Source organism: Taurulus bubalis (assembly GCF_910589615.1).
Source record: "Taurulus bubalis genome assembly, chromosome: 14".
NCBI lineage: Eukaryota > Metazoa > Chordata > Actinopteri > Perciformes > Cottidae > Taurulus > Taurulus bubalis.
In genome coordinates, this window is record NC_136602.1 from 21,625,317 (window position 1) to 21,638,544 (window position 13,228).

General features: G+C 40.3%; 1 protein-coding gene across 1 annotated transcript; it reads right to left on the reverse strand.

Moving 5' to 3' along the window:
• Positions 1–351: 351 nt before the first annotated feature.
• Positions 352–6,785, reverse strand: LOC306746463 (placenta-specific protein 9-like). The gene is made up of 3 exons (XM_079229380.1): positions 6,609–6,785; positions 1,969–2,060; positions 352–1,663 (listed from the first exon to the last, which is right to left on the reverse strand). Exons 1-3 carry the CDS (start codon positions 6,670–6,672, stop codon positions 1,529–1,531), a joined length of 291 nt encoding a protein of 96 aa, XP_079085506.1. The 5' UTR covers positions 6,673–6,785; the 3' UTR covers positions 352–1,528.
• Positions 6,786–13,228: the final 6,443 nt, after the last annotated feature.

Consider the following 13,228-nt stretch of genomic DNA (forward strand, 5'->3'; position numbering starts at 1 on the left):
GTTGGTGGCCTCCATCTTTTTTAGAAAGCGCATTTCCCAAAATATCGAGGTATTTGTTTAAAACACTATACACTACGATTAGATTAAGAAGCTTCTTGAAAGGGATATACAGTGGCATCTTCCAAGTTTACCAGAATATATGATAAATTGAATAGTCTCGAGCCCTGTGCTTTTTTTGTTTTGTTTTTGTTGCATGTACCTTTACAGTATAAGCCTGTTTTTGCCAAAGCCTGGAGCTTAAGCCTGGAGCTTGAGCCTTACTGGCTGATTTGTGCATGCACAAGCTTTTCGTAATAGGCCACGTGATTATAGACATGGTCCAAATTAGAGTATAATTTGGACCTTTCTGGACATTGTGTTTTCTGAGCTTTAACTGTACAAAATCGTTTAATCCCAGTGTTATATGGACGACATGATATTTTTAGATGATATCCAGTAACCTTTTTGCATCTGTAGGTTGTTTTAATGCTTTGTTCAAGTACACAGTCTCGTACCCTTGCTGGATGAGTGGAATGAGGTCAGCGGTTGTGTGTGATGCTCCGTTGTGTTGCGTTACTGACTGTGCAGCAAAAGAAGAAGATTTGGAACTGGGGCAGGTTTTCACTTCACCCCAACATAGACTTTGCTGCAATATTAAAAACCCTGAATATCTCCATTCGTGGGGGAAAAAGAAGAAGAAAAAGGCTCTGTTATTTGTTATTTTATTAAATCAGTCTACACACCATCAGAGTCAACGTAGGCCTGAAGTGATGTGTATATTATGTGTTAATCATCTCTTAAGTGGATAATAACAGGTTTTGTTCATCTAAGCGTAGCTTTTTTTCTCTTAAGTTACAATACTAATCAACAGTTTTAACATTTGTTCCTTGATATCAGAGATTATTTCCGAATTGGACCATGCTTGCAAACCCTCCCGACCTGTTTCTTTATGTGTTATATTCTGGATCTGGATCTATTGTGCTAGTGTTGTCTCCTGCAGACAGCATGTCTCCTGTTCAGCCGTTTCCTGATGGTTGCTCTCGGGTTGTACCATACTGTGGATATCTCACACATCACATACAGTTTGAAACTCAGTGCCCTGTTGAAATAGCAAATCAATAAGATGTGATTTGTGCCACTGTTTTTCTCGTCTTGGTTCCGCTTTGCATAATGCTCTTGTGCGGCAGGATTTTTAAAGGGGTAATCGGTGAGAAGCCTTGTTACTTTACCAACAGAAACTGTTCTGTTTAAAAAAAGAATGCTGCTTTAACTGCTTTGATAAAGAAATAAATCTTCTTCCAGTAATTTGGTGTTGCCGTGTCTTTGTCATTCCCACTTAAATATAGCATCAAAGGCATAGTTTGTCTGCAGACAGTAGAGGGAGATAGAGAGCAGGGGTGTAAATTGACTGAGTAAAGTGAATTATTCTCTTATATAAATACTTAATTTTGAAACAGATACAGTAAATGCATTAACACTTTTATTTTTTGCATTTAGCCTATGGAAAAATATTGAATCCTTCCAAGTTCAAGAGGCCCCTTGAGTCCCTCTAAGACCTTTGCCCTGGGTTATCCACCGCTGTATTTCCTGCATTATCCAACAAGGGGTGCCATTTTGGGGCGTCGATGGCATCCAGAAGAGCAGCCATCTCAACCTCCAACTTCTCAACCGTGCCCTCCACTTTCTGCAGCAGACAGAAGTTGTGGTTGAAATGTTAATAATGCATTCATAAGTTGTGGTATGAATAATAGAGTGATCTCCCACAAATAATACAACCAACATGAATATGCACAAAACAGCTAATACGGTCAAAGTAAGCGTGGGTTTTTGTCAGATGAATGTGGACTGACTCATTCAAACTAACTTTTTTGTTAGGGGAAGATGAAGAGAAAACTGATATTTAATAATGAGGTGGACAACGCCAGGGGTAAAAACATCCCGAGCCCTGATGGAGTGCTTAATGTGAGTTCTTTTTTTGGGAAACGGCACCTTTTCCACCACATCTAGACGGTTGTGAAGGTTCGTGTGCTCTTGACAGGCACTCAAACGCACCGCTCGAGGCCGCACATCAGTCTCAGGTCCTGCAAACAGATAAGATGCACATCAGAGTGATTTCCAGTGTATGATTTACACTTTATCATCATAACATAAAATAAAGTGGGGATGTCTGACCTCTACAGGTCATAAATGAAAACAAGAAAAAAAAACTATTGATAGCAATGATTTAAAAATATGAGCATTTCACATTTGAACAGGTATTAGAAACCACAATTAGCAGAGTCAAACCTATTCTTTGAAGCAGCCAACATTTTAACCCAAAACACAGATATTCCAAACCTGGTTGCCCACTGAAGAAGCAATAGACACACTCTAATATTCGATATTAAAGCAATAGTTTGACATTTAGAGAAATATACGTTATCACTTTGTAAATGAGATTTAGATTAGCCGGCAGTGTTGGGGTAGTTACTCAGAAAAAGTAACTAGTTACAAGTTACTAGTTACTTCTGAAAATTGCAACTAGATTACTTTACGAGTTACTGCATTTGAAAAGTAACTTCACTACGAGTTACTTTACTTTCCATTTTTTTAAGCAAATGTCCAAATTAACCGCAAAGATACATGGACAAACATCATGGCCCTTTCATCACTTTATTTTCAATAAAGGGCATCTCTTAGCCTTTCCACATAGTGTATTGTAAACATGTAAAACAAAATGGCATATAAAACTCAGCCATTAACTTGAACGAACATTAACCCTGTTCACACTGTCTGACCAAAGAAATATGCCTCACTTTAAAATCCACAAACAACAGGATACAAGATGCTGTGTATGGTGGGGACATTCAGGTCGGTCAAACAGCATAACACATTGAAAACAGGCTTTGGGAAACATGAGACCCCACTAAACCAAATGTTTAAGAACAAAACCAGCTTGTTATAGGAATCATTGTAGTGGTTTAAGAAAGATAGAAAAATAAATGGTACTTTTGGTGATAGGACGCTGCAGCTGAGCAGACTGATCGCTGGAGTTTCATACTAGAGTGAAGACGATCACAGATTAAACTCAAGTTATATATTAAATCTGTTAAATTATTCACCATCTGGTTAAAATATGTTCATTGTAGGTCTGAACCACAAAAGGACCACAAACTACTGTCTTCTAAGATTGTATCTGTTGTTTCCCTCAATAACTTGTATTATGTATGTCATTAAAATCAGAGAGCTGGAGAGAGGAAACACTTTTTACAACACGTAATGAAGAGAAACTATATTTATATTGTGGGTTATTTTATAATGATGTCACAATCAGACTCATTCCGCCAGTAGAAATGGATCCTGCGCGTATAAGCAGGACACATCACAGTATATAAATACTCAATGCAGATTATTAAACGGTAACAGACGACAGAGAAAACATCTCCACTCTGACACTCATGATAACTGTGTCTTTATTTATGTAAGTAGTAGTTTAATACCATTAAATCAACTATTTTAAGTGCATTTTTATTGGAATGTTCGCTAAAAACTCTCCGGACAAAACTCCGTCAGCTGTTAAAGCGACTTACAGCTCATCAGATGTGATCCGCTGTCAGTCGGTCGCAGTCATCAGAAACCTACGTCGCTTCAGTGACGCTTCAGAGGAAAGGACGTCTCATGTCTATTAAAACATATTTCCTCGCGTCTTCTCTTGGTTGAGGGAAACGGGGATGCAATTTAGAGACTTGGGACGTACCCTGTGATAGACTGTTCATGCAGGAAGTGGCGTGTGACTCGCGCGCCGCTAAAAGCGAACTTTTCGGACTGGTACAAATGTCTTGAGTAACGTAGGAACGCGCGTTACTGAGGTCTAGTTAAGTAGTGTAGTTACCAATATTTTGAGTGTAATGCGTTACTTTACTTCGTTACCTAAAAAAGTAATTACGTTACAGTAATCCGTTACTTTGTAACTCGTTACCCCCAACACTGTTAGCCGGTTAGCTTAGCCTAGCTTTGACTTGATTTACGGGGAAACAGCTAGCCTTGCTCTGACCAAAGGGAACAAAATAACCCAGCTTTCCAACACAAACTCACTAATTAACATATATGTTCAGTACTAAACTGAATTATCATTATGCTATCAGAATGATTATTCAGTGAGATGAAAAATATAGTCTCAATTGGTGTGTTAAGGCAGAACGCGTAACTTTACAAACAATTGAGACATTCACGGTTGGCAACCTGTAAGCCGTTGCTAGCTAACTCACAGCTAACGCTAGTACAGTTAGGCTACAGTTCTGGTGGGAGAATAAACTGGTCTGCACAAATGGATCAGTGGTCGAATGTGCGTGAATAACTCGAGGCAAAGGCAAGTTGTTCAGTTTCCTGTCTTAATGCCAAGCTAACCTGTTGCTGACTGTGGCTTCATATTTAGCATCTAAACGCGAGATCACCATAATTCTCTTGGTGTGAATTCACTTCAACAGGATGAGGAGGGGGCACCCATTGTTCCTGCTCCTTTACCCTCACAGCTTATGTTTCCAATTATCTGTTTCCCTTTGAAGCCCAAAATATTTTGAGGGGGAAGCCTGCATTCTCTGGCAGGACTCTGCTTCCATTTTTGCACCTTCTTAGTGGCAGCGGGCCAAACTCCCATTGATCGCATTTATATTTCAGCAAATGGTTGAGAGGTTCACTCATTTCTGAACCCTGGCACTCTACCGCCGCCGTTATTTAAATAAAGGAGTTGTAGCATACACGAGCAGCTAATGCCCAAGAGTGTGTGGCGTTATCGGACATTAATGCCACTAAGTCGGTGGTATAGGTCGCCTCTGAGGAGCGGGTTTTATCAATATCGCTTCTCTCAGCGCGTGGCTGCTTGCCAATGCCCAAACAAGGATGTAAAAAAAACGGTTAAGATCTCATTCAATATAAAAACACTTGGAAACGTACCTTATAACCAACAGTGAGCTAGTGACTTCCAATGAACCAAAACAACTTGAGCTCTTTCGTAAATTTGTAAAAACTTAAAACTCTCCACCCAGAAACTGTGTTTCTTTGGTATTCACAGTTTAATGAACACTTGTTTGAGCACTAAGAGAAAGATTGTTGAATTTGTAAGCTTTCTGGTGTAGTCCAATTCCCGACAGTACCTTTTCCACTCCATTTCATAGTATGTGGCACACTAATACGAGGCCATGTACATAAAAAAGAAAAGACGTACATAGAAAAGAAAAGAAAGTCTGCTCTCAAATAAACACAGACGGCGACTTTGTTCAGGTTTCCGTCTCCGTAGCTCTTCAGCAGCAGCTACAACTGTTAATTTCACCAAATACACATCTGGCACGGACTTAAGAAGATGAAGAATCTGTTTGTTTTCATTAGCTTCCTTTTTTTGTTGTTTTATGACAGATAGCAATTGTATATTTTTCTGATCACACGCCACAAACAGTATCCATCCTCATGAGTCATTTAATCCACCACTGAGTCTGAACATCGTTTCTAAGCAATAAAAGCTGTCGGCCAGCAACAAATGTGCCGTGACACTTCAAATCCATTTCAACTGCCTTCACCTTGTACTCCTTTAACTGACAATGCATACACTTCAAGGGACATTTCAACTGCTTTCAGAGCATACGCGTACACGTCAATAGATTCATTCCAACGGATACCTCGAAATGCAGACACTTCAAGCAATTCATATTGGTATTTCTGCTGTAATTTCAAACTCTTCAACTGACACTTATTTAGGGAGAACAACCTGTAAATTTTGCAAGCAACAAATACAATTTATAAAAACATTAGCCTTTTCTAGTTTTTTTTATTCTTCTCTTACTCCATGGCAAGTTAACTTTTTCTAACTCAAATCTAACCTTTTTGACACCAAGAGAGAAACATATCTGATATACCCTTATCTGATATAGTGACCATCAAAGCATGAAAAGGCCTTAAGCTGGAACTATTCCACCCATGTTTGCCGAAAATGTAGCTTTTAAGGTGAAACACAAGATAAAATGCTCTGTGAGTGTGAGCCCCCTGCTTGCTGCAGTTGGCCATTCTTGCAGTATGAAGTCAGTGTAATTCACACTTGAAGCCGTCACTCATAGATTTGGCTCTGGAGGGTTGGCCCACATTTTTGTGAATTTCCATTCGCTGGGAAACAAAGTTGAGAACAACACTAAGCCCACTGGTTAGAAGCAGGCAGGTGAACGTAATGGTCGAAGGAAAGAGAGTGATTGTTAGAAACTATGCTGACACAATATTGGATTAAGTGTAGCCAAAGCTGCGTTGAAATTAGTAACAGATGTGCTGGCGGCCCCTGAACACACACACATACGCGTATGAACGCCCATGATGTCAGTTCAACCTTGTGTGTGTTCACCCAACCATCGTCTACTCTACAGACACTTACATCTGTGAAACCGGGGTTATCTCCTCAACCACAAGGGCTATTTAAATACATCAAAATGTAAAGCAACGTAGATATAAAGGAAGGTCACTATCGGCATCTGATGACATATTTCCACTGCACTCCATAAATCATCCGTTCTATTAAATCCACACACTGAACCGGCTGTGTGTCCTCGTGGCCTTTCCTATCTGACCTGCGACCCATCCACCCTCCTGACTACACCCGGCTGCATCCCTACCTGCCACAGCGTATCCAATCAGGAGGAGGATTAGTCCAATTGAAGAGGTGGAGGGGCAGGTCATCGTGAATCTGGCGAGCGGCTGGCGACAAAAAGTGAAGACACAAACAGCTCCCCACCCTCCCCCTTAAAAAAATATCCTCCAATCCAGAACCAGACTAAAAACAAAGAAATGTGTTTTCCTCCGCAACTCTCGCTCTTTCGTGCTTTCTTGCTCTCTCGCTCTCCTATGCTTCCCTTGTCGATTTGGTTGCGGACAGTTTCCTAATGAAAACCTTAGATGCAGAACAAAACAGCTCAGTATCTGGGAAGGGGCGGGAGGGGAGCACTGGGGAGGGGACTCAGATTGTAGATCAGCCACAGATGGACTGGGGGACTGAGGTTTGAGTTTTGTGGTTAATTACATTTTAATGGTCACACTGAAGTTAATAAAAGAGTACAAGTCATTTTCTACATACTTCCTGAAGAAAACATATGGGTACTGTACCTTCCCAGAAACAGTACAATGGAACATGCATAACCTACTCCAGTATTGCACTTATTATACATTTTTGACTTTCAGCTAAATGTAAAGGAAATGCAGCGATGCATAAAAAAAATGACTTTTCTAGTTTACGCACAAAGATTGAAGTAGGCACGCTTTTATTTTGTCTTTCTTTTATAACTTTAAAAACTGTATTTGTTTTTTTTCTCGATGAAATCCAGAAAATAACAAAAATCAGCAGGAAGTCAAAGATGTCGAAAATCAATTCAGCAGCAGAGAATTCGCTTTATAGTTGCATTGATTGGTTCCTGTTATTCTCATCGAATTGATCTCTCTCTCGCTCTCCCCCTCTCTCTCTCTCTCCCTCCCACCCTCCCAGACTGTTACGTCGTAAACGCATTTATCTTCATTAAGCCGGGCTGTCTTCTGCTCACTTGTCTGGCCTCTTTAGCAGATCTGCAGGTTAAGCAGCAGAAAACAGAACTGGAGGAAAAGTGAGTGAAGGGATCAAAGCAGAGAGTCGTTCTGTCAGTACATAGAAACCAGAAGAGGTACAGGCCTAGGACATAGGGAAATATAAATATGTTTATTCTGTATATTTTTATACATGACCGACCTTCTTGGTCACTTATATCCTTTTAGGCGAAATTAAATAATTATAAATCAATTTGAAGGCACACAAGTAAAAGAATAATAACTACTCTCATATTTCTGTCTCGTCACAGACATTATAAAGTCACCGTAAAACAGAAGATAAAATAAAACGTAATTCAAATGGTTTACAAGCATGCAGAGCAATAATAATACAAAAAAGAATAATGCTACACTGATGTGCTGCTTTGTTGGGTCCTAAGTAAGACATACCAAAACAGAAACATGCAATACACATAGCAATCATTCTGAGATGTAATTGTTTTTTCTAAATAAATTATCTTTATTAAGACAGTTTGTCAAGAAGCGTACTATTTTTACTCCCAATTCAATTCTAATTATCATGGCCGCAGCATTGACAAGTTGCCACGTGACTGTGCGTATTAACATGTTTTTAAACAGAGTGCTCAAAATGTATCAAATGTTTTTCCACAAGAGCGTATCACCACATATATCCAAGTCATATGAATGTGTAGTAGAAATGAGAGTATCCAGCATGATATCAAATGTAAATGTGTGTCAAAGTTCATCTTGTAACCCTTCAATCCGGTGGTGTGAACGTCTACACCAACACAGAGCCAGAGGATCATGGCATCCAGTGGGACGGCGTTACGCTGATCTGTGGTGTAACAGACAGCTGGAGGCAGGGTCACCTTGTCTATTCCTGTCCAGTTTCCATCTGTCTGTTTGTTTCGGTCAATGCAATGACTGCCAGTCGTTTTGATGACCAAATGTCCTCACAATCATGAAGAGATGAAGGAGACCATCAGTTTATCAAGACAAACAGGTATCGTCACCTGAACATGGGCCTCACTGAACCTTGTTGTTACCATAAGAGCTCAGCAGCCCGCACCTGTCTGGCCCCTGGCAGACACGGTCTTCCTGACACTTTTTAAAGGAGCTAAATCTAATTTGGGTGAGAGGTGTTGTGTACGTGAAGTCTGTGACTCCATCAAAAGAAACCAAGTCCACCCTTTGCTTTTAGCACAGGTCATGAGTTGACCTTTGGTTTCCCTTGACTGCATCTTAATCCTATTGTCAATTTGCTGTACTTACAGAAACAATAGCCTGACTGAAAGGACTACTTTCAGGTTTGTTCAGTGGTCAGACTCAATATATGATGAGAAGACTGGGAACAAATCTTTTCTGCCCACCTGCTACTTCTGTGTTAGTTTAGGGGTGACCCTAATTGTAAAAGGTTAATATAAAAGAAAATTGCTAAAGTTTTCATCAACCACAAGGGCTATTTGAATAATTTCAAAAGGTATAATATACAGACAACACTTGTGAGATTACTTAAGATGTATATATAGCAGTATATGGGTTATTGGTTTATTGGTTGACGATAGAACACAGGAGGGAAAAGCTTTTAAATGATGCACATGAAAGCTTTTTTTTCTTTCTACTATAAAATACCACAATATGTTAACAGTTGTTAATGGGGTTCATCACAAATCAAATCATCATAACCAGTGGCGGCTGGTGATTTTTTTTTTGGGGTGGGCGCAGTTTTAATAGCACTCCACATTGAGAAGAAAAGAGGTTTTGAGTAGAATATTCTAAAAAACAAAGCTTTATTTCAAGAAAACCCAGTGCTCAACACTTTCCAATAACAACTATCAACAAACTGTAACTTCGGGCATGAGAGATTCAGAGCAGAATGGTTTAAGAAACATTGGGTTGGGTTTCAGAGGTTTACAGAATAAAAGAGGTAATCTGCAATTACCTGCAATCAAGTCGGACAGTTTTCAGCTGCCTTCAAAGTAGACACAGGAAGTCACAGAAAAAATGACTTCCTGTTAGTTCCGAACTTTTGTCTACTTGTAGTTTACAGATCACGTTTGGATTTATTCATATGTGTTTGTAAATATATATTAATGTAGAAATGTGTGTGTAGCTGCATATTTTGGTCTTTTTATGTCTGCCTGTGAAATACATTACTAGTAGTTTTGATGTGTGTTGTATAAATACGATTTTGTATTAACAACCACACAAGAAATGTGTTTAGATCAAACATGAGATTAATAGTCAATAATCCAGCGTTAAGTATTCCAACTACACATAAAATAAAGATTTTCTACAACACGTGGTGTTTGCTGTCAGATCTAAGAGCCAATCAGCTCTCTGATGTGGCGACAGCCAGGCGTTTCCCATCATGCACTGGACCACGCAGTCGTTGGAAAGCAACTGCGGGGGCTGACTCTGAAATCTACGGCGACTTGATCTCGTGAGAGTATCGTTGACCACGTGTGCATGACGTCAGAGCAAGTCGGGAGCAAGTCGGACACAAATCTAACCGGCATGCATTGCGCGCCGATAGCTTCTGCGCAGAACTCGCTCATCTCGAACGAGCCTATAGACTCAGGCCGTTTCTCAATCAGCGTTCTTCTCTGTACTTGTGTTCTCGTGGACTCGTGAAACGTCATCAGTCGCGGCCCAAGTACTGTTCCAATTCAAAAGTCCGCTTCTCGCCAAGAACGGTGAAAATGCCCGGATGTGACTTGATCCGCCCATTTTACCGGGGACGCATCAGAGCAGACTTGAGCGTTCTTGAGAGAGCCAATATCCCAGAATGCATTTCGGACCAGCAAACGGGGAACAATGACGGATGAGAATACTCATAACTGAAAGTTGACATTCTCTGAATACTACCGTTGTTGAGTCACAAAATGTAATTTTAGGATGTTTTCAGGCGAGAAGTTAGTTGTTTAAGCATCAAATCTGTGGTCGCTTTCTCAAGAATCGGCCGACTTAAAAAGATACGCCGACGGGTTGAGGTCCTGCTCGCGGGACCGTGAGCCCCGCAGCACCGGGCCGTCAGCGCTCTGCTGCCCGCCGAGAGCAGCCTGATCTCGGCTGGACTTTTTGAAATGATCCGCTGGCTCCGATGTCTCCGTATCGACTAAACATGAGATATAATTCTGTTTCGAGGATTTAACAAGCAATCATTATTATTTATTCACATGCAATTATATGTATGTATATATATATATATATATATATATATATATATATATATATATATATATATATATATATATATATATATATATATATCTATGTATATACATACGTACAAAAAGAGCAGGGTTGTCATATTTTGTTTGAATGTAAAAATACTTTACAGTGAAGAATCAGAGTAACCATGACAACAACAGCTGATGTGGTGACGTCATCAAGTCTGCTGTTCCAATTGCAGAAAGACCGTCCTGCGTTCTCCTGTCCTTGAGAGTCTGGACTTCCAAGTCCAGACTCCCAAGACCAGACTCCAGAAGTTCACAAGCCAAGACCTGTGTACTTGGTATTGAGAAACGGCCTCACATTTGGCCGGCGCCCCGACAGGGGGGAGGGGCTTTTCTCAGTGATGATGAACAGCGATATATTATATTTGGTCACATTTAACTTAAGTGGTTGTTGACAGGGGCTTACGGTCTCCCACACACATTTAGCACGTCAACACGGTATATTTATTATTTAAATTATTTGTTATACAATGTTTTTTGACAGTATATATTATATATATTTTTTTTCTTCTTTCTTTTTTTTCATCGCAAAATTGTAAGAGGGGCGGCGCCCTAACGCCCTCTATTGACGCACCGCCACTGATCATAACATATTGGCAGATAAACTTTCTTTTTTATTCTTCTGGCCATAACCCTGCCATTCTGAAGCCGTTTTCAGTCTAAAACCCCACCTTTTAATCATGCGAGCCTATGGGAGCCATAAGCCATCCAAACAGTCCTTTCAGCCACTCAAAATGAGTAAAGTACCACATTTTGTAATCTGTAGTATTAGATCGGCTGAGACTCGAAATGCTCTAACTTTCTTGCTGTATCCCGAACGCCTACCAATACCCGTCACGAGCGCAACCCGGAGGCGGCCGGTCATGAGTACAAACAAGGCCGTGTGGAAGATCGTTTCATTGAAAAGTAAGTCACATTTATTTGCTGGAAATGTTTTGGATGCAATGTGATCGATACGTTGCGGTGCTTTGCCTGACAAGATATTTGGCGGATTCTGTAGGTCGTAAACTTTACAGGAAGGTGTGCTACTAATCGCCTGTAGCATCAAGCTAGCGCCATGACAATTCATATTTTCCATACCTTGGGGAGCTCTCTCGAGTCACGTTCGAGTCCTCTCAAGTCATACTTATGTTTTTTGTTTAATATATATGGTTTAATTGTGTTTTAAGCATGTACAATTGACTTATATGCTCTTTTAAGCCCAAGGTGTGCTGTTTCATTGCTGTTTCATTAGCAATGTGGCATTAATAGGCCTGTCATTGATTCATGGTATCATATGAAGCCATGAGGAGACCTCATGAAGGAACACCCCTCCCCCTTAAGAGGTCGAATTGAGATCAAGAGATATGCTTACAATTAGGGCTGGGTATCAGTTCTTGTAGCCTACCAAGTAGTTTAGAAACATCTCCAGTCAAACAACCTGCATTTGATCCTTCTTGTACCCAGAGCTAGAAAAAAAACATCTTGTGATTGTCCCAATACTGCAGCAGCTACAACAAATTGGGGAGCCAATGGCAAGAAGCTAACGGAGCACCAACAGTGCTATCAAAGGCAACATTGCTGACAGAGCTAAGAGTTTTAACCTAGGGAGGAACCTAGGTCATCATTTCTTCACGATACCTTTCATGAAATAAACAAGGTTGCACGACGTGTATGAAGTGTTTGGAACTGTTTCTAAATATGATAAATATGACACAAATTAAAATTTCAGGTCAGTTTACGTAGGCAGTTGCTAAGATATTCTTGGGCAGATGTGGTTGGAATCATTTCAGATAATACAACCACCACTGGAGATTTAAGACTGTCACAAGAAAAACTGTTGATTTCCTACGCTGTGGCTGACACTTCACTCAACACTTTCTGTACCATGCTGTGATTGTAAGCTCCAGCAATCTTACACTTCATTCACTACGCTCAGATTTACCTGCAAATGCAGTTTGAGCCATGTCAGTTGGAGGGATTATCTTTGATTCTACACATTTCTGTCGTGATTTGAGCTAGGGCACACTCATTATATGGAAGGAGCCTGTCCAGTGAACGCTGGCATCACTGTCGCTGTTCAGTTCAGATTTGAGGTAAATGTTAGACATCCGATCCGAGCTGAATAGGATCTGGACCGCCTACTGAGTGTTGGCAACAGCCAATTTACCTCTTCTCCACTTTCTGTCTCTGTTATCTGCCTGCCTGGTAGCCTGAATCTCTCCACAGTTAATCATGTACTGCTTATTCAGAAAAGCCTTGATCTTCTGCAGCAACAGATTTCACATGCATCTGATTAGGGCTGCAACTAACGATTATTTTAATAATCGATTAATCGGTTGATTATTTTTTCGATGAATCGGATTAAAAAAAAAAAAGCGTTCATTTCCAACCCTTTATTCAAAAACAGAAGTGACAGTGCAAAACATCTTCAGAAAGTGCACAAACAGGTTGCTCCTTGAACATCCCTGAGCTGTTAATTA

Bases quoted from the DNA above. Each gene is read 5' to 3' on its own strand.
- LOC306746463 (XM_079229380.1), bottom strand. From the start codon at position 6,672: ATGACCTGCCCCTCCACCTCTTCAATTGGACTAATCCTCCTCCTGATT. The intron at 2,061-6,608 runs GTAGGGATGCAG...ATCTGTTTGCAG, and splicing joins GATTGGATACGCTGTGGCAG to GACCTGAGACTGATGTGCGG. The intron at 1,664-1,968 runs GTGCCGTTTCCC...TGTCTGCTGCAG, and splicing joins GTCTAGATGTGGTGGAAAAG to AAAGTGGAGGGCACGGTTGA.